Source organism: Macrobrachium rosenbergii, chromosome 27 (assembly GCF_040412425.1).
Source record: "Macrobrachium rosenbergii isolate ZJJX-2024 chromosome 27, ASM4041242v1, whole genome shotgun sequence".
NCBI classification, from domain to species: Eukaryota; Metazoa; Arthropoda; class Malacostraca; order Decapoda; family Palaemonidae; genus Macrobrachium; species Macrobrachium rosenbergii.
Genome location: NC_089767.1, coordinates 36,196,834 through 36,219,578, shown reverse-complemented (window position 1 = coordinate 36,219,578; position 22,745 = coordinate 36,196,834). Strand labels below are relative to the sequence as shown.

Here is a 22,745-nt window from a genome sequence, read left to right as displayed (position 1 = left end):
CAAACATATTGTCCGAAATATAACTTTTTTTATTTCAGTTTTTGTTGTGATGCGGAAAAACATGACAAAAATAACTGCGTGGATAGTTTCGCTGAACAGAAATCAAATTCTCTCCCTTTTTTATTTATTTATTTCTGGCGGCGCTCTGCTGTTGTTCTGGCTATAATTAGAGTTATCGATAACATTAAATGTTATTATTATTATTATTATTATTATTATTATTACCGTTGTTGCTGATGTTATTAACTTATGAATGAGGATATTAACAAGGTTATCGTTTTCAATAATGACCAGAATTATCCTATAAGCTGTGAACGAAATTATCATCAATTACATCAAAGGTAGTAATGTGACAGGCATTTCATGCTATAGGAATTTGTTGCTGTACAAACAAAACACCAGGGAAAGAGTATTTGGGAAGTAAATGGAAGTAAATATAAGTATTTGGGAGTAAATATAATGGATGATGGTAGGATGAGAGACGAGGTGAGTTACAGAATAGGTTGAGCAAGGAAGGTGGCTGGTGTTGTGCAAAACATGGGAGGCAAAAATAGGATTGTATGAAGGAACTGTTGAGCCAACACTCCTTTATGGAAGTGAAGTGAGGATATCAAATGCAAATGAAAAGAAAAAGGTGCTGAGTATGTGTATGTACAAACTACTGTTTTGGAAGTTTTCTGCACAGGTAGTTTCACCCACAATTCAGCAGTTAAAGCCCCCACGCTTATATTTATACATTAATCCTCAATATTCAACAGACTGAAAATAGATATCTTTGTGTGCACGTCAAAAAAAGGGGGGAGGGGGCCTTGGAAACACGGAATCGTATGTATCAAGTCAAAACATCATATGACCCTTTATTCTATTACTGTCGATAAAAGATTTTACCCGGTGGTAAAAATACACGCACATCCCATTGCGTCATGGCTTTGGGTCGTATTTGAGTCTCTTTCTGTCAGTATGCAAACACACACACACAGTACAAACACATATATACAGTATATATATGTGTGTGTATGTATGTATGTTTATATATATATGTATATATATATATATATATATATATATATATATATATATATATATATATATATATATATATATATATAGAGAGAGAGAGAGAGAGAGAGAGAGAGAGAGAGAGAGAGAGAGAGAGATGGCTTGAAAATAATTGTTCCCTGCCTCCCTTAAAATAAAAAAATATCACTTAAGAATACATCTTGTGGGTAATTAAACCTTCGACTCTAGAGAATAACCCGATATCTTATTTGATATAAAATGAACCATAAATACACAAAAAAAATCATTGGCATCCTCCCATGTTTAGCCAAAGATACCAAGATTATCTGATACCTCATTCTGAAAGGCAAGATTAAAATATAAAGGTTTCTCCTCGTTGAAAATTTAAATATTTGAATAAAAAAAAAGGTCGTTCACTGGAATATTTAGCGTTTAATTAAAATATTCTCTGTTCCAGGCAAAGGCCACCAAGATGGAAGACAACATTTCTTTCGAAGACGAAGTCAACACGATACCAAGAACCCACAACTTCGTCAGTCCATCGTCCACTGCAACAGCTGTTTCGCTCTATGACAACAACAATTCTGCCAACAACTCTGACAACAACAACAGTCACTACAACAACAATCTAAACCCGGCATCCGGGACCAGCCCAGATCACTCTCCAGTGAGCAACGAGCGATACAGGAGCAACGAAAATGCAACAGTTCCTGCCGCTGCCAGCGTGTTTTTCAAGGGCTCCTCCAGCAGACGAGACAGGGAGACGTCTTTGTGGCTAACGAGGAGCGTGACTCAGCCCAACCTCTGTTCCAGAGAGGATGCGATGTCCTTGGCTGCCGCCTCTGCTGGTGTTGCTACTATTCCGTCCGCAAGCACGCAGGTAAGGTACCGTACTTTTGTGCTCGTGTGTACGTGTATGTTGAGTCGTAAATACTGAGATGTAATAGGAGAATTTTGTAATACACAAACAAATACAGTTACAGTTTATGCTACATCTGTGTCATGTCATTAATTTCACGATTCATCCATTCAGGAAATGTTTTTTCTTATGTGTCAAGGCATAAGACAATCGCTGCTTAGGTTTTCACACACACACATATATACATATATATATATATATATATATTATATATATATATATATATATATATATATATATATATATATATATATATATATATATATATATAATATACTGCATATGGGTGGGTGTGCATATAATGTATCTATCTATCTGCATCTATATAAGCCGGTGTATAGGACAAAACACACATACCTATCCTGGTACTAATCTAAAATTTGGTAAAAAAAAAAAAAAAAAAAAACCGAAGTATAAATATTCACAGTAAGCTCAACAACCTCGGTCCCAATTCCCCGAAAAAAAAAAAAAAAAAAAACAAGTACTGGGCTTCGGGTCCAATCATGAATCTGAGCTTTTTCCGAGCAATTTTTTGGACTTTGTTCCTCGTAGGATTTTTCCCAAGCCCGTCTTTTTTTTTTATTTCCTCCCGAATTAATACAAGCAAAGATCACAGAGAAACGAGACGAACGGGCGATCCTGTGAATTCTAAAAGCGAGTTATTAACGTTCGGGTGGCTTTCGACTTGAATTCAATTTCTGGCCGTGAATTATTAATTATCATTGTTCGACGTGCAGCATAGAATGAGCGTGGACGTATGGAAAGATCAGATTTTGTGCGTTCGTTAAAATGCAGCTTTTGGATGAAATCTTCAATGCACGGTCGGATGAAGGAATACTGAATTATTTCATATAGTAAAAAATGCTGATACGTAAAAGGGCCTTTTATAAGTACTGTATACATGTAGAATATACTTTGTGTGTGATATATATATATATATATATATATATATATTATATATATATATATATATATATAATCAACACATATATTTATATATATATATATATATATATATATGTATGTATATATATATATATATATATATATATATTTTCTATGACATTTCCTTTTTCCATGGCGTTTTCTCAGGCGAACTATTTATGTTCAGGTAGGTTATCGAAGTTTTATTAATGCGTATAAAGAGCAATAAAGACAAAGTAAGGCTTAGAGCGATGCTATAGCTCTCAGTTGAGCTTGAAATTTGTTAGCTACGTTCCGTTGTTGTTTTGATAGAGAACAAACGGACATTTAAAAAACCTTCACAGCGTGGAAAGTAAATTTCAAATTTGGAGAATTGTAGAGTCAGTTCATGCTACAAATAACGCAATTACCGTCTACTTGAAGGTGACAAAAGCTGCTTCGCTACGGACAATAATCTTCTGAATCAAAACAGAATAAAGTGAAAATTCTATTATATTTAGAACGTAAAGCAAACTGCTTGATGTAAGCAATTACAGGTACGTAAACAGACTTACCGTAGACAGACGACATCAAAATAAAATCGAGCACATCCACCCAAATCTACGAATCAAAAAACTCATCTAAAACATTCTGAAAATGTAAAGACACTCCATGCACATACTGGAAGAGAATCCTTACTTACCTGTCCATCTATCTGTCCGTCCCAGAGCGCAGAGAGCGTCCTGCGGCTGCCCGACAGTAAATACGGTTGTTCCCAGGTGACCACGTCCGACAGTGCCCTGTCCTCGTGCCCCAGCAGTTACGAGGGCCTCTCTGGGGGCACGTCCAGCGAATTTTTCGACGCCAGGTCGTCGCTGTCTGCTCCGGTGGAGCTGCTGTCTGAGGTAATAATAAGAATTATTATTATTATTATTATTATTATTATTATTATTATTATTATTCAGAGGATGAAGCCTATTCATATGCAACAGCCCACAGGGGGCCACTGACTTTAAATTCATGCTTTCAAAAAATATTAAGGAGGTCATAAGGAAGAAGAGGAGGTAAAGGGAAATAGAGAAAGAAGAGATCTCACTTATTAAAAGAGAAAAAAATAAGTTATTAAATAGATAACAATGTATTGCAATGCAAGGAGAATAGTGTGAGGGTAGCAATGTATTGCGAAGGAAATGCTTTTTTGCGTTGTTTGTTAAATACGTAATACATGATATTAAGTAGTCACTGTTGACTTAGTGTATTGTTATCATGATTCCCAGGAGGAATGTTGTCTTCTTCAAAGACTTTTTTAAGATATTTACAGCCACGAATACCATCACTTATCGTAACTCAAGGTACAAAATAATCATAAATAAATCTCAAATTGAATAACATTCTTTATCAGTTCGACGAAAAAATCCAGAAATATTCATAATAATTAAGATTCACCATTTTCAAAGGCTTTCATCTCCGTCTCTTTCAGTTCCTGTCAGCGCTGATGTCTCGCGACTACGCAGATGCCCTAAACCTCTGTCAGTCAAGTAAGTCACGACTCAGCCTGAGTCAGCCGACTCAAGTCACGACTCACCCTGAGTCAGCCGAGTCAAGTATATAAGTAACGACTCACCCTGAGTCAGCAGAGTCAAGTAAGTAACGACCCACCCTGAGTCGGCCGAGTCAAGTCACGACTCACCCTGAGTCAGCCGGGTCAAGTATGTAACTAACGACTTACCCCCTGAGTCAGCCGAGTCGAGTAAGTCACGATTCACCCTGAGTCGGCCGAGTCGGTCGACTCACATTGAGTCAGCCGCCGAGTCAAGTAAGTCACGACTCACCCTAACTCACCCCGAGTCAGCCAAGTCGACTCACCCTAAGTCTGTCGAGTCAAGTTAGTCACGACTCAACCTGAGTCGGCCGAGTCAAGTAAGTCGTGACTTACCCCGAGTCAGCCAAGCCACGACTCACCCTGAGTCGGCCGAGCCAAGTAAGTCACACTCACCCTGAGTCGGCCGAGCCAAGTAAGTCACGACTCACCCTGAGTCGGCCGAGTCAAGTACGTCACGACTCACCCTGAGTCGGCCGAGTCAAGTAAGTCACGACTCACCCTGAGTCGGCCGAGCCAAGTAAGTCACGACCCACCCCGAGTCACACAAACTTTTCATTACGCCGTCGACATAATGATAAGTGAAATGGACCGCTTGTGTTCCAGTTCACGAATTTCAACGACGATTTTTTTCCCGTGAGCTGAACTTAATTGAATTCAATACAGAATTTAAGACAAAGGCCAAGCACTGGGACCAATGAGGTCATTCAGCGCTGGATTGGGAATTGACAGTAAAAGGTTTGAAGGGTGTAACAGGAGGAAAACCTCTCAGTTGCACTATGAATCAATTGTTAGGAGAGGGTGGAAAGGAAGCTGAAAGGAAGAGAATATGAAAGGAGGCACAGTAAAATGAACGAAAGGAGCCGCAGCTAGGGACCGAAGGCACGCAGCAAAGAACCTCAAGTAATGCCTACAGTGAACGCACGAGGTCCACTGAAGTCCTATGAACATTTTAATTTGATGAAATTTTCAATTTTACGGATTTTGGAATTTAATCGACTTGTGAATTTCATTAACTTTTTAATATCATGTGCTAGATGCACATCAAATATGCATACACATAAATATGAATACACAAACTTGTGTATACTCAACCTCACGACTGTTTCATCTTGTCAATCATTTCCCACCATTGCATTTCATCAAATCTTGCCCATTGCACCCGATCCAAACCTCATTTCCAAAACATAAAACAAATAATCCACACTTACACAAAAACGTCAAAACGTATCTGTAATTTATACGCATCCACACCCAGCCCCCCCACCCCAGCAAAAAAAAACCGAGGAAAAAATAAACTACAATTTTTCCATCCTGGAATGAATTCCAACCGGCCCCCCATTTATTTTTTTCTCGAGTCTGGGGAACTAAAAAAAAATTCATTATGCTGAAACGAGAATTATGCTCGAATAAGGTCGTTTTAAATTGCGTCGCTGCTACATTTCACGCTTTAGTTAAAACTGCCTTTGTCTGACCATTGGATGAATTTAAAATAGGAATACGGTGTGGGTGTGTGTGTGTGGGTGTGTGTGTGTATGTTTTATGCCCACTATTACAGACATAAATATATCAGTAGAAAATATTTTAATTTTGAAAAAAGTTTATCAACCTCAAATACTGCTTTTTCAACAATCAGTGAACCAGCCAAAGGCCTGAAAAAAAATTATACATTAGTGTTCGACGTAAGCAGAGAGAGAGAGAGAGAGAGAGAGAGAGAGAGAGAGAGAGAGAGAGAGAGAGCGTGCACAATTCTAGTATAAATGTTTATCTAGTCATCCCGTTTCCGGTTGATCAAATTTCCCATTTTCCTTCCATTTCACGCTGCAAGACTGAAATAAAAATCCGTTGCGCACAAACGACCATCGCTACGCTTTTGTCGCTCGGTGAAAGCCGATATGTGGGTAGGAGGGGGCGTGGGGCGGGGGAAGGGGGGACAGTGGCTTCTGTTCGCTACATTAACTAGGCGGAACTCCTGCTTCTTTCTAAATTTTTTTTTTAATAATCGTTGGTCATTTCTCTTTTAATATTGTTTTCCTTTTTAAGTCATTTATTTCTCGATAAATGCATTAAGCTTTTTCTTTTATTTTCTATTATTCTTTCATAATTACCATTTCCAAAACACCAGAATATACAGCTCCAGAAATCTAATACAAGGTTGAATCTAGATCCTTAAATTTCCAGAAAGCGAAGGAACAAAAAGCAAACTTAAAAATATATATATTGTCTTCACAGGAAAATATATTTACCATACAAAAACCAAAATGACAGTGATAAATAGGCAATATGAACTAAGATACCACGAAAAACACTGCATCGGTTAATATAAGGGGAACACTAAAAAATGATGATTTAAAAACATAAAAGTACAAATCCATAATCAAAAGGAATTAAGCACAAAATTGATAACATCGGGAAAATCTCCAGATATATGCAAGATTCTCTCTCTCTCTCTCTCTCTCTCTCTCTCTCTCTCTCTCTCTACTAATGTAGTTCTCATTCATTTTCCAGTTCTGAAATACGAGCCTCAAAATGCTACGGCGCTGGAATTCTATCCTTTGCTGCTGACCAAAATCAAGCAGGGTAAGTGGAAATCATGTTACGATTTATGTTTGTTTGTTGTAGATAAACGCACGAACGTACATAAGTGCGTGCACATGCATGCAAAAGCACACACACACACAATATATATAAATATATACAGATATATTTGTGTATATATACTTATATATATACAGTATGTATATATGTATGTGTGTGTATATATATATATATATATATATATATATATATATATATATATATATATATATATATATATATATGTTATATATGTATATCACACACACATATATACACGTGTGCGTGTATACTGTATGTGTACAAGCAGAAAAGACAATAATAATAATAATAATAATAATAATAATAATAATAATAATAATAATAATAATACACAAGACTATTCACATAAAGAACGATTTGCATTTTTATCAAAACAATTTTTTTGCCCTCACCTTGACTCCAAGGATAATTTATACTGACCTTGTAAACCTAAAAATGATAAGCCTACCTTTCAAATAAGAAATTAATTGTTAACTTCAGAAATATTTACTACATATTCCCTTATTTTAATTCCAGGAATTATTCCAACGTAACAAAACTAATATTTAAATGGGATTTCCTATGATCAGTCTAATTAATAGATTAAGTATTAAATTAAGTATTAATAAAGTAAATTACAGTTTAATTAATAGATTAAGTATTAAATTAAGTATTAATAAAGTAAATTCACCTCCAGGAAAAGATGACCACCCATCAACGTCTGACGACGACACAAATGAAGACAGCGATGAATTGGACAAAGACGATGACGAAGAAGAAGAAGAAGAAGAAGAAGAAGAGGCACAAGGTGGAAAAGAGGAAGAAGTAGTGGCAACGAGCGATGACGAAGAGGAGGAGGTGGAGGAGGAGAGAAAGGGAGACAACAAACACGCAAAGAAATCAGAAGCGAAGAAGCAGATTCGGAGCAGCAGCGCCGACGAACATCCGCGAGTTCTGAAGCCCGCCTCGCTAGATGGCGTCGCCAGAAAGACCCCGCCGGGGAGCGATCACCAGACCGCATTCCCTTTCTATCCCTCCGTCGACATGTCGACCTCGAACAGCATGGACTTCAGCGTCGAGATCGACTCGGGGAGGGACTCCCTCTTCACGCCCAGCGACTCCGACCTCAACCTCGAGTCGGGCGATTCGCTCTATTCGTCGACGGATTCGAACCTCAATATAGTTCGGTCGGGGAGCGATTCGCTGTTTTCCTCTACGGAGACGGGGCTCACTTTAGACGCGGTTATTCAGTCGATACAAAACCTTGGAGTCAAGAGCAAGCAGCAGGCTATAAAGTAGAGGCCTAATCTTTTAATATATATATATATAATATATATATATATATATATATATATATATATATATATATATATATATATATATATATATATATATATATATATATATATATACATACATACTTACCGTTTTCAATGATTTTATTAAAACAAGTGTTAGCATACAGTAGACAGATTTACGCGACATGCAAGTGAGAGATATTATCCTACTAAAAACATGAACTAAAGTATTAATACGTTAGGGAATTTAATCTTGAAGTCATATATTCTTTTATATAACTTACATACGGTATTATCAACGCCTCTAATTAAGGGATTGGAACTACTTAAATCTTTAAAAAACACAAACAGGATCTCGTCACAGATTCAGACTCACAAAAATGTCACAAAAATATATTAGCGGATACTATACTACCTTCCATGAGCTATAAAAATCTGTAAAATTACAAAAAATAAAAGATTTTAGTTAAACCGTAGACTCTAGTTAAGTTAAAGCGCTTTCAAGATGTGATAATCATGTTTATTATACCAGGAAAATGAAATGGGTAAGTTGTAAGAGGGGAATTGTATGGGTTATATAAATAAGTGATATATTGCAAGCTATGTAAGTATACATCATGTCCACGTTTAGAGAAATGGTAATAATAATAATAATAATAATAATAATAATAATAATATAAACACACCGTGTATGAAGCAAAGCAAAATGTATAACCTCCATTTTTCATCCACATATGCTGTGACACTCCATGATTCTTGCAAAATGCATTACTTAAAACTTCCACTATAAAATTATTACCAGAAGCTATTACAGATCACGTATACCGGAAGTGTCACGTATTTCCTGTGTGCAAAACAGGTCGATTGTTTAGATAAGGAACTGATTTCACATAAAACTGATCACTCGCAAATGATTTCAATCGCTTGTAAAAACAACTTATAGTTTAGGAATATAGTTATTGTTTGTAAATCAATTTACTGTTTGGGAATGATACTGGAAGTTTTAAAAACATATAACTGACATATGAATGAGTTGGCACGGCACTTTAAAAAATGAAGATTGTTGACATAAGAATGAGCTAAATAAACTTGACTGCTTACAAGCAGAACTGTCTGAAAATTAGATTCGTGTAGTGTACCTGATTTCATTGTTATATTTACATCTCAAGAAATTTGAAAATAAACATCAAGTACCCTAGGTAACAGAAAAGTCTTCAAGTATCTGATTTCATTTCACTGTTACAAAATACAGTACGACATTAATGAAGGTCCATTTGGTGTATGCTCGCTGTAATTCTGTATTATATAAAGTTTAAGCTTTTGAAAAGACAAATGCACAGTGATGATTATTTGTGTGCGTGTGTGTGTGTGTATGGTGGTGACCCTTGTCATAAAGATAAATCGTTTATGAGTTATTCAAGTAGTGGATAAGGTATCATAAAACATGCTAATGTTTTAGTCAATTCCATACCAGATTTTCCTTCATTAAATCCATTGTGATCTCAGTCATCCCACACATTCATTTTCTCACGAGATTTAACTTCATTAAATCCACCGTGATGTCGGTCATCCCACGCATTCATTTTATCACCAGATTTTCCTTCATTAAATCCACTGTGATCTCAGTCATCCCACACATTCATTTTATCACCAGATTTTCCTTCATTAAATCCACTGTGATCTCAGTCATCCCACGCATTCATTTTATCACAAGATTTTCCTTCATTAAATCCACTGTGATCTCAGTCATCCCACACATTCATTTTATCACGAGATTTAACTTCATTAAATCCACCGTGATGTCGGTCATCCCACGCATTCATTTTATCACCAGATTTTCCTTCATTAAATCCACTGTGATCTCAGTCATCCCACACATTCATTTTCTCACCAGATTTAACTTCATTAAATCCACTGTGATCTCGGTCATCCCACGCATTCATTTTATCACCAGATTTTCCTTCATTAAATCCATTGTGACCTCAGTCATCCCACACATTCATTTTCTCACGAGATTTAACTTCATTAAATCCACTGTGATCTCGGTCATCCCACGCATTCATTTTATCACCAGGTTTTCCCTCATTAAATCCATTGTGACCTCAGTCATCCCACACATTCATTTTCTCACCAGATTTAACTTCATTAAATCCACTGTGATCTCGGTCATCCCACGCATTCATTTTATCACCAGGTTTTCCTTCATTAAATCCATTGTGACCTCAGTCATCCCACACATTCATTTTCTCACGAGATTTAACTTCATTAAATCCACTATGATCTCAGTCATCCCACACGTTCATTTTACCACCAGATTTGCCTTCACTAAATCCATTGTGCTATCGGTCATCCCACACATTCATTTTCTCACGAGATTTAACTTCATTAAATCCACTATGATCTCAGTCATCCCACACGTCCATTTTACCACCAGATTTGCCTTCATTAAATCCATTGTGCTATCAGTCATCAAGCACATTCATTTTATCACCACATTCTCCTTCATAAAATCCGCTGTGATCTCAGTCATCCCACACATTCATTTTATCACCACATTCTCCTTCATAAAATCCGCTGTGATCTCAATCATCACACACATTCATTTTAACCTCAGATTTTCCTTCATTAAATCCGTTGTGCTCACATTCCCCGCATATTCATTTTCTCACCAGATTTTTCTTCATTAAATCCACTGTAACCTCAGTCATCCCACACATTAATTTTCTCACCAGATTCTCCTTCATAAACCCCGCTATGATCTCAGTCATCCCACACATTCATTTTACCACCAGATTTTCCTTCACTAAATCCATTTTGCCCTCAGTCATCACGCACATTCATTTTCTCACCTGATTTTTCTTCATTAAATCAACTGTTATCTCAGTCATCCCATACATTCATTTTATCACCAGATTATCCTTTATTTAATCCACTGTGATCTTAGTCATCCCACACATTCATTTTCTCACCAGATCTACCTTCATTGAATCCAGTGTGCTCTCAGTCATCCGACACATTCATTTCATCACCAGATTTTCCTTCATTAAATCCATTGTGCTCCCAATCATCCCACACATTCATTTTATCACCAGATTTTGCTGCATTAAATCCACTGTGATTCACCAGATTTTCCTTCATTAAATCCACTGTGATCTCAGTTATCCCACACTTTCATTTTATCACCAGATTTCCTTCATTGAATCCACTCTGATCGTAGTCATCCCACACAATGATTTTCTCACCAGATTTTCCTTCACTAAATCCACTGTGATCTCAGTCATCCCACACAATTTCTCGCCAGACTTTCCTTCACTAAATCCACGATGCTCTCAGTCATCCCACACATTCACTTTATCACCAGATTACCCTCATTAAATCCACTGTGCTCTCAGTCACACCACACATTCATTTTAGCACCAGATTTTCCTTCATTAAATCCATTGTGCTCTCAGTCATCCCACACATTCACTTTATCACCAGATTATCTTCATTAAATCCATTGTGCTCTCAGTCATCCCACACATTCATTTTACCACCAGATTATCCTTCATTAAATCCTTTGTGCTCTCATTCATACCACACATTCATTTTATTACCAGATTATCCTTCATTAAATCCATTGTGTTCTGTCATCCCACACTTCATTTTATCACCAGATTATCCTTCATTAAATCCTTTGTGCTCTCAGTCATCCCACACATTCATTTTATCACAAGATTATCCTTCATTAAATCCACTGTGCTCTCAGTCATCCCACACTTCATTTTATCACCAGATTATCCTTCATTAAATCCATTGTGCTCTTAAGTCATCCCACACATTCATTTTATCACCAGATTATACTTCAATAAATCCATTGTGCTCTCAGTCATCCCAACACATTCATTTTATCACCAGACTTTCCTTCACTGAATCCATTGTGATCTCAGTCATCCCTCACATTCAATTTCTCACTAGATTTTCCTTCATTAGATCCACTATGATCTCAGTCATCCCGCACATTCATTTTATCACCAGATTAACCCATCATTAAACCCATTGTGATCTCAATCCTCCCTAACATTCATTTTCTCAGCAGATTATCCATCATTAAATCCACTGTGATTCACCAGACTTTCCTTCATTAAATCCATTGTGATCTCAGTTATCCCACACACATTCATTTTATTACCAGATTTTCCTTCATTAAATCCACTGTGATCTCAGTCATCCCACAAATTCATTTTATCACCAGATCATCCTTCATTAAATCCACTATGCTCTCAGACATCTCACACATTCATTTTATCACCAGATTTTCCTTCGTTAAATCCACTGTGATCTCAGTCATCCCACACATTCATTTTCTCACCAGATTTTCCTTCATTAAATCCGCTCTGATCTCAGTCATCCCACACATTCATTTTTTCACCAGATTTTCCTTTATTAAATCCATTGTGATCTCAGTCATCCCTCACATTCACTTTATCACCAGATTATCCTTCATTAAATCCACTGTGATCTCAGTCATCCCACACATTCACTTTATCACCAGGTTTTCCTTCATCAAATCCAATGTGATCTAAGTCATCCCACACATTCATTTCTCACCAGATTATCCTTCATTAAATCCACTCTGATCTCAGTCATCCCACACATTCACTTTATCACCAGATTTTCCTTCATTAAATCCACTGTGATCCCAGTCATCCCACAAGTTCATTCTTCACCAGATTATCCTTCATTAAATCCACTGTGATCTCAGTTATCCCACACACTAATTTGATCACATTTTCCTTCATTAAATCCAATGTGATCTCAGTCATCCCACACATTCACTTTATCACCAGATTTTCCTTCATTAAATCCACTGTGATCTCAGTCATCCCTCACATTCATTTTATCACCAGATTATCCCTTATTTAATCCACTGTGATCTCAGTCATCCCACACATTCCCTTTATCACCAGATTTTCCTTCATTAAATCCACTGTGATCTCAGTCATCCCATACATTAATTTTATCACCAGATTATCCCTCATTTAATCCACTGTGATCTCAGTCATCCCACACATTCATTTTATCATCAGATTTTCCTTCATTAAATACATTTTGTTCTCTGTCATCCCTCACATTCACTTTATCACTAGAATTTCCTTCATTAAATCCACTGTGATCTCAGTCATCCCACACATTCATTTTATCACCAGATTATCCTTCATTAAATCCACTGTGATCTCAGTCATCCTTCACATTCATTTTCTCACCAAATTATCCTTCATTAAATCCACTGTGATCTCAGTCATCCCACACATTCATTTTATCACCAGATTATCCTTCATTAAATCCACTGTGATCTCAGTCATCCCACACATTCATTTTCTCACCAGATTATCATTCATTAAATCCACTGTGATCTCAGTCATCCTTCACATTCACTTTATCACCAGATTTTTCTTCATTAAATCTACTGTGATCTCAGTCATCCAACACATTCATTTTCTCACCAGATTATCCTTTATTAAATCCACTGTGCTCTCAGTCATCCCACACATTCATTTTATCACCAGGTTATCCTTCATTAAATCCACTGTGATCTCAGTCATCCCACACATTCATTTTCTCACCAGATTATCCTTCATTAAATCCACTGTGATCTCAGTCATCCCACACATTCATTTTATCACCAGGTTATCCTTCATTAAATCCACTATGATCTCAGTCATCCCACACATTCATTTTATCACCAGGTTATCCTTCATTAAATCCACTGTGATCTCCGTCATCCCACACATTCATTTTAGCACCAGGTTATCCTTCATTAAATCCACTATGATCTCAGTCATCCCACACATTCATTTTCTTACCAGACTATCCTTTATTAAATCCACTGTGCTCTCAGTCATCCCACACATTCATTTTCTCACCAGATTATCCTTCATTAAATCCACTGTGATCTCAGTCATCCCACACATTCATTTTATCACCAGATTTTCCTTCAATAAATCCACTGTGATCTCAGTCATACCACACATTCATTTTCTCACCAGAATATCCTTCATTAAATCCACTGTGATCTCAGTCATCCCACACATTCATTTCTCACCAGATTATCCTTCATTAAATCCACTGTGATCTCAGTCATCCCACACATTCATTTTATCACCAGATTTTCCTTCAATAAATCCACTGTGATCTCAGTCATACCACACATTCATTTTCTCACCAGATTATCCTTCATTAAATCCAATGTGATCTCAGTCATCCCCCACATTCATTTCTCACCAGATTATCCTTCATTAAATCCACTGTGATCTCAGTCATCCCACATATTCATTTTATCACCAGATTTTCCTTCAATAAATCCACTGTGATCTCAGTCATACCACACATTCATTTTCTCACCAGATTATCCTTCATTAAATCCACTGTGATCTCAGTCATCCCCCACATTCATTTCTCACCAGATTATCCTTCATTAAATCCACTGTGATCTCAGTCATCCCACATATTCATTCTATCACCAGATTATCCTTCATCACATCCACTATGCGCTTAGTTATCCAACAGATTCATTATATATATATATATATATATATATATATATGTGTTATAATGTATGTGTATATATGTGTATGTGTACGTGTATCTGAGGAAAACTCAAGTAAAACTTACAAAAAATATCATGAACCACGGTGACAGAAAGATTTACGACTAACCTGAATCGAACAAGGGGTAATAATTCCTTAACAAAAAAAAAAAAAAAAAAACAAGAACAGAACAGAAAAACGCGAAGGATGCACTGACGAGAAAGGGAACGGGAAAGCTCATGACTGATGGCCACTAAATCTGGGGAAATATGCACTGAAGAAAATGTAAAGGGAAAGGAAAAAAAAAGTCTGGAGTAAAAGTAGGGAAGTGGAACGCTTAACTCAGCCTTGCAGAGGAAGATGTAAAGCTTAAGTCCTCACAATTTTTGGTCTGTAAAATGTATGTGTTCCTTGTATGTATGTATGAATTCCTATGTATGTAAGTCTGTGTATGTATGAATGTACGTATGTATGTAATCTGTATATATATAAATAATATATATTATATATATATATATATATATATATATATATATATATATATATATATATATATATATATATATATATATTCAATACAAAACCTGTGTATGTCTGCACACGAATTAAGCCAGCTCTAAGTTGGCCCTGAAAAGTCAGTAGCTTCATAAGCAATCTACTTCATCCCTCTTTTCATTTGTAAATATATTCGTCCTTTGTTACCTCGTTACCGTCTTCATTTCTGGTAAATGCTCTGTGATGTGAATTCAAGGGAATTGTATTTTTCCATTATAACTAAGTGAAGTTACCAATAAAGACATTTCATTGCAAAGATAAGTGTTAATTTCCTTTTACTATATACTACATAAATTATTTATATTGATGTGCAACATAAAGACTATATATATTATATTCTTTATATAAACTTCTGATTCACACTGGGATCGAACCCAGGTCTCTCAAATGAAAGGCAAGGGTGCTACCAACTTGACTCACTCAAGTCATATAAAAAGGCTGGAACCTAAGTACTTCTGTACCTGAGGTTTCTCCTGGGCAGGTTGCTGCCTAACATACCAGCGAGTTTTGCCCAACTTCCCGACCCACCAGTAACCACATTGGTAGTATTCCATTCCAATTATTCATTATGTATGTATGTATGTATGTGTATATATATGTGTAAAGTTTGTGTGCGTGTGTATGTATATATAAGGCCAATGGAACTGCAACCAACAAAAGATAGAAGGAACAAAATGAGTGGGTTCACGGATGAGTTCTAAAAAAAAAAAAAAAAAAAAATTTACTGATTAAATCAAAATGAGATCGCCATTACTCTCCCGTTAATGAGATTAAAGATTACTTAACCGCTCTCACAAAATGAATGGGAAAAATGACAGAAGAAATTAACTCACTAATTAACCAGAAAATAAAATACTCGTGGCTCTGTGGATTAGTACATAAAACTTCCGAGGGTAAAAATTTATAGTTCGTGGCTGCTCCACCTCAAATCATGTAAAAATGAGGAATGGGGAATTGTGTGGAGAGAGAGAGAGAGAGAGAGAGAGAGAGAGAGAGAGAGAGAGAGAGAGAGAGAGAGAGAGAGAGAGAGATTGTATAAGGACAGATGACTATCCAGAATACATAATAAGCATAACACTTATTAAGCCTTTAGCCTTGAATATAACTCTTTTAACGTTCTGTGCATACACACACACACACACACACACACACACACACACACACATATATATATATATATATATATATATATATATATATATATATATATATATATATATATATATATATATATATATATAATATATAATATATATATTATATATAATTTCACGTTGCTGTATCAGACTGTAAAACAATATTTCCAGACAACTGTCAAATTTCAAAATAAATTATTTCCAAACCCACAGAGTCAAATTTAATGCTAAAAGCCTCTTCAAATATCAGGAAAAAAATTGCCCACCAGATAGGCTACACGTAAAACACAGACGGCCAAAACCCAGTTTTTACTCTAAAAACTTTAATCGACCCTACACGACATTTCTGCAGAACTTTCAAACCTCAGATTAAATATATAAAAGGTCAGACATGAAACTAAAACTCCAAGCAGAGGTTTTCGTCGAATTTGAACGAATGAAATATACCCTGAGAACAAAAAAATATTTGAAATGAAGACGTGCTTTAATTATTGCTTATGTATGAAGCAATATTTATTTATTTTTTCACCATAAATCCTTTCCCCTTTAGAGTCTTTGCGTCTTTTGGTTTGATCACAAAGACCAAAGGAGTGAGGTTGCAAGCCTTACGCCTTTGTTAACCCATTTAGATGGCAGTGCCCATTTACAGCTGGGTGAACTGGTGGGCGGTGGACCTGGAGCGATCCACGTACCTAGCAAACGCGACTGAGTACTATACCACTTTGCCACGGTGCTTACATATATATAAATATAAATAAATAAATATACACCATATTTATATATAATTTATATATATATATATATATAACTATAAATAAATAAACATATATATATATATATATATATATACATACATATAATATATATATATATATATTGGTTCATTCAATTCATGATCTTGACATTTTAAATTCATTTTCTATTTGAAATGAAAAGTTTTGAAACTGCAGGAAATGAATAAGAGTGATGTCAATAAATCATGAAAGGTATTTCAGATCTGGTCATATTCTCACTTTTCTTCGAGTCTGAGTCTCTCTCTCTCTCTCTCTCTCTCTCGGCATAAAATGTCAATAAAATGTCTTTTCGGTTGGTACAGTTCCTCTCTGTCTCTTTCACGGTAACTTTAAAGAGAGAGAGAGAGAGAGAGAGAGAGAGAGAGAGAGAGAGAGAGAGAGAGAGAGAGAGAGGCCGTTCTGACTATCAGCACCATTAAAACAAAACAAACTGCCTTTCCTCACATCCAGTTATTGATGGTTGTTCTTCATTACAAGCTATGAGCTAAAATCCCCGTGCCTTCCTATTAAACAGCTTATGACTTCTAATAAATCTTCCTAACAGCTCATGACTTTTGTGTGCTCCTAACTGGGATTCCCATGTACGGAAAAGCTGCACTAACTTATTCTACCAACTGTTGAGTCTAAACACGGTCTAGACTATGAGTCTAACATACCCGCAAAGAACAGCATTAACTCACTTCACCATCACGCCAGAACTCCCTCGAATCCCTTATCGCTATTGGTGTTGCTTTTTACGTCTAATTTTCGAAAATTACTATTACCAAAGCCTCCATTAACCATAGATCGTTTACCATAGCTACTGTTAAAGTATTTACTATGGCACATACCATATTTTCTTGTATGTATAACAGCAAAGGACACCCTTCTGGAAAGAGCCAGCGCTTGGTCAGTTCGGCCTAAGACTTCTGTTGACCAAATCCGTGCAATTCTCAGTCCCCCTTGTTCCTGCAAAATTTCATCAAACATTTTGATATGCACTCAACACAAATTAAATTGGCTTCATTTGATCTGAATCTGAAACCGGAAGAGTAAAATGCCTACAGTTTATGATAAAACACTTTTTACTCTAACAAGTAGCTACAAAGAAGAAAAATTAATTAGTTAAAATAAAACTGTTTCATTACCAATCATGAAGCTAAACACACTTCCTGGTTTTGTATGTCTAATTTTGCAAAATAAATAAATATATATACTGTATATATATATATATATATATATATATATATATATATATATATATATATATATATATATATATATATATATATATATATTATTAAATACACACACATATATGTTATATTGAAACATTACTTCATGTGTTCTAAGCTATATCATTATGATGTAACACGTATTTAAATCTATTTGCGTTGTTAATCATATTTTTTTTCAGACCACAATTACACCACAACCTTACCCTATCCACAACCAAAGTCAGAAAAATTTTACCGAGGGAGGCCAAAGGTTGTGAAAACAACAAACATGTGTTTGTAACACCACTAACTACTCAGTGCCTCAAGCACATTATACATTTTTACAGTTTCCAGGCCGCTGGAACCGTACTCCAGGCTGTAGTATGACACGTGAGCAAATAGGCTGAATTTCCACATTAAGGAACCAGGCATATTGTACTGACTACTGACACTCTTTTATAATTTTTCAATATATTATTCTTCCGTTATCTTTGTCTAATGACTTGAATACCAACCTTTACGTCATATTACGTCATCAATGCCGACGCGCAGCATAACGTAGCCCTGTACTATAAAAAGGGGGGTTTCAGCTGCGTATCTAGCATTCCTCGTCGGCGTTGCATCCACGCTGGTAAAACAGATAAGTCGTAGGCCTAATAATCTCCAACACTTTGGTATTCAGTCTGTAATATCGCGTAGCTATTACTGGAATTTATGCTCAAAATTAGGCGTAGGTAATTACTCGGCATTAAACTGGTTTCACGCGTTCAAATGGATATATGAACTGAGGTAGGATAGACGCACATTCTACCATTCTCTCTCTCTCTCTCTCTCTCTCTCTCTCTCTCTCTCTCTCTCAACCATAGGCCAGAGAGCATAGAAATTGTGAATCAGCCAGCGGGAAACTATTATTATTATTATTATTCAGAAGATGAACCCTATTCATATGAAACAAGCCCACCACAGGGGCCATTGACTTGAAATTCAAGCTTCGATTCGAAAGAAGTAACAGAGAGGAATCAGTTATCGGAAAAACATACATTAACAAATAAGTAAACAGAGAGTTACGTTACCACAATCAATTAAAGCAGAAAGCGCGTAATTAAATTTCTTAACAAAAGCGCATCGCAGTTCCGCTCCGCTTCTGCTTCGCTTCCCCTCCACGGCAACAACAAACACTAATTAATCGCAGAGACTGTAACATCCGGTCCTGTTCCATTCACATCAAAAGATCAAATTCGTCGAATTACGAGTAACTCATCGGTCATTTGCGACATAATCGCAGTCTTTTGTCGCTGAAGCATAAAGGGGATCCCTTGACAAGCGAGAGAGAGAGCTCTACAGAGTCGGAATTTGGGATATAAATAGCATCGTATCGTAATTGCGTTAGAGGGTAATATAAATATTAACCTTTTAAAATAATGAGGCATTGACACTGAAACATTTTTTAACTCGGAATTGTGTCAGTGTCGGCTCGGCAAGTCTAACGTTTTAGTCTAACCACACTGCACACCATTAGGCAGCTGTGTCTAATTCTCCCCATTTTATAGACTTTATTTCTTTCAAAATTTATCATGTTTATATCACAAGTGTCTTAAAATGGCTAAAACTCTCAGAAAAAAACAGAACTGCATATCAAATGGAATATAATTTGAAGGACAAACTGATTTATACAACTGGAGCAGTTTAAAGCTATGGTGTCCTTCTATAACCAGTATTTAGCCTAGACGTTGCTAAAAAAAAATTACATTTAAACGGTTATTTTTTCGTTTAAAATTTCCTTTAAATGAGTCATAGGCGTGACAGGAATATCGGAACACCAAGACCTAAAATAGAGAGACGTTACGTAAATAATAATAATAATATAAACTCTCAATTGCAGAAAATGATTCGCATCGCGACACTGACCTGGATCATGGTTCTTGGGAACTTCGTCTCTGCCGAAAAGTCTTTCGTCTATTCGCGTGTCCTTGGATCCTCGAGGCCACCCCGCCCAGTAACGACGTCGGAATATGAGAAACTTGGAAACAAAAGTGACGCCGAAGGAAGCCATCGAATATCTGACGGAGTCCAAAGTTCTGGAAACCTACTACGCTCCCCGGATGCAAGAGGATGAAATGACGGCACTCGGCGACGTCTTGATAGCCATAACCACCAAGCAGCTCAAACGGTGTTCGTTGGTGGTAGCGTTCGATTCAGCCTATGAAGAGACTAGTGTTATTCAAAGGTTAATTACGCTTCCATACATTAAACAGGTGAGAGCTCTTATATTTTGAATAAGTTTCCTATTTTTTTTATCATCATCCATTCTTAAATAGCCCTAAGCTAATTCTCAATATTCATGTTTCTTTTAGAAATTAATAAAATGACCTACTCCATAGGACGTAAGACGCCGCTTTAAACATATTTTTCTTTGTGAAGTACTCGTAGTTTGGTTAGTAAAAAATAAAAATACAGCGTCATCACAACAGATCATAGTTTTGATACGTCTTCTTTATGTGTACATACTCAAATTTGTCTCACTACGAACTTTAAATGAGATGGACACAGCTGACAGTGACAGACCTAACACTGCTGATCCGGCATCTTGCCATTGTCAAAATACCTCTTCCGTCATTTACTTACTCGTACGTTACTTCTGTATGTAATGTATCGAGTGTTATGTAGAAAAAAAAAAACAATCATTTCGGCGCCACGGTTGGCTGTAAGAGGGATATGGACAATCATTTCATTTGTAAGCGAACTCATAATGCTTTCATTTTGTAAAGATATAGGCCTATACTCTGGTATTAATTTATGCACAATGATTTCCTGAGTCTAGACAACATTGCTTGAAAAATATTATTTTCATCTGAAAGCTATGTAAACTAAATCCCATATCAGCTCGGGGAGCGTTTATTTATGAATAATCTGAAAAGATCATTAGCATTTTTCCCTGCGCGAATAATTATTGCAGTCAGTCACTGAATTATTAATAAGGTAGGTTGTAAGCCGTTTAATCTTAGACTGATGATGTATCCATCTGCTGAAAATTTTATTTACTGAATATGGCAAGCACCCTCTGACAGATATTAGGTAACAGATATTAGGTTACATAGAAATCACCACTATAACAGTCGATAAACCCTCGGGGCTGAAGGCTTACCAAAACATGAGACTAATAATTTTACTTTAGGAATATCTTATCCGTCTGAAATGAATTATGTGGTTGTTAATATTATTTATTTTTAATAGGAGCAATGAGAGCAATGTTTTTCTGGGAAGCCACCTGCTATTACGGAGCAATGGTTCTAGGGAGCCATATCTCACTAGAGAAAACAGATATTTGGGAGCCACATATAATTGAACACTGTCTTTCTAGAGAGCCACCTCCCTTAAGGGAAAACTGTTTTGTTGGGGAGCCATCAGGGAAAACTTTTCCTGGGACCTTTCCCAAAATGAGGGAAAAACAGAAATACGGGTATAAGCTTCTTTATGACTCGTTCGTAAATCTCGCAAGTTCTTTATAGAAAGGAAATAGTAAATACCATCTTTAAATAACCAGTTCAGACGGCGTAGCAAGTGATTTGAAGTAATTCGACAGAAGGAAAAATTGAAAGGAAATCATTTCGATTGAAAGTTTTCTAATTAATGATGATGAGGGGGAGAAGTTATTAGACTAATGAAAAAGAGAGAAGTGATTAACTGAGTCTTAAAAGATTAAAAACAAAAACGAACCTGCCCAAAAATGAAGAGACGCTGCCGACGACACGCAGGCATTTAAATTTCAAAATCACAGAGACAAAACTTTTTTTTTTTTTACTAACAAATGTCAGGGAATTCATTAAGTGGATTCGATTCCATTTATATGCAAATAAAGCTCGTTATTCCAATTTATTATTCATGAAGTTATATCTTGATGGGAACTATTTTTTTGATAATCAGTATAGCCTAATTCGACTCCTGTAAAGCGTGAGAGAGTAAATCTGTTATGTATATATATATACATATATATATACATATATATACATACATACATATATCATATATATATATATAGAAATTCTCACCCACAGGGTTTATACATAGACTATGTGTGAATGATACATACGTGTATAATATCCTTTTGCTATTCAGTCAGATTTTTAGGATGAGGTTGCTAGACCTATATCCTTCTC

The 22,745-nt window shown here is 36.1% G+C and overlaps 2 protein-coding genes and 1 long non-coding RNA gene across 3 annotated transcripts in view; 2 read left to right on the top strand and 1 right to left on the bottom strand.

Annotated features, from left to right (window-relative positions):
• Nucleotides 1-1,421: 1,421 nt before the first annotated feature.
• LOC136853628 (histone-lysine N-methyltransferase, H3 lysine-79 specific-like) lies at nucleotides 1,422-8,341 on the top strand. Its single transcript, XM_067129443.1, has 5 exons — nucleotides 1,422-1,900; nucleotides 3,571-3,747; nucleotides 4,323-4,380; nucleotides 6,951-7,022; nucleotides 7,738-8,341. Exons 1-5 carry the CDS (start codon nucleotides 1,493-1,495, stop codon nucleotides 8,337-8,339), a joined length of 1,317 nt encoding a protein of 438 aa, XP_066985544.1. The 5' UTR covers nucleotides 1,422-1,492; the 3' UTR covers nucleotides 8,340-8,341.
• On the bottom strand, nucleotides 3,614-20,635 carry LOC136853631 (uncharacterized). Its single transcript, XR_010857516.1, has 3 exons — nucleotides 20,497-20,635; nucleotides 18,223-18,340; nucleotides 3,614-3,742 (listed from the first exon to the last, which is right to left on the bottom strand). It is a non-coding gene; the product is annotated as an uncharacterized lncRNA (long non-coding RNA).
• The window catches only part of LOC136853627 (probable glutamate receptor), a 9,543-nt gene continuing 7,295 nt past the window's right edge, over nucleotides 20,498-22,745 (top strand). The window contains exon 1 of the mRNA XM_067129441.1: nucleotides 20,498-20,843. Within this exon, the coding sequence (XP_066985542.1) occupies nucleotides 20,601-20,843 (243 nt within the window). The 5' untranslated portion in view covers nucleotides 20,498-20,600. The remainder of the gene's footprint in view (nucleotides 20,844-22,745) is intronic.

Bases quoted from the DNA above. Each gene is read 5' to 3' on its own strand.
- LOC136853628 (XM_067129443.1), top strand. From the start codon at position 1,493: ATGGAAGACAACATTTCTTTCGAAGACGAAGTCAACACGATACCAAGA. The intron at 4,381-6,950 runs GTAAGTCACGAC...TTCATTTTCCAG, and splicing joins CCTAAACCTCTGTCAGTCAA to TTCTGAAATACGAGCCTCAA. The intron at 7,023-7,737 runs GTAAGTGGAAAT...ATTCACCTCCAG, and splicing joins GCTGACCAAAATCAAGCAGG to GAAAAGATGACCACCCATCA.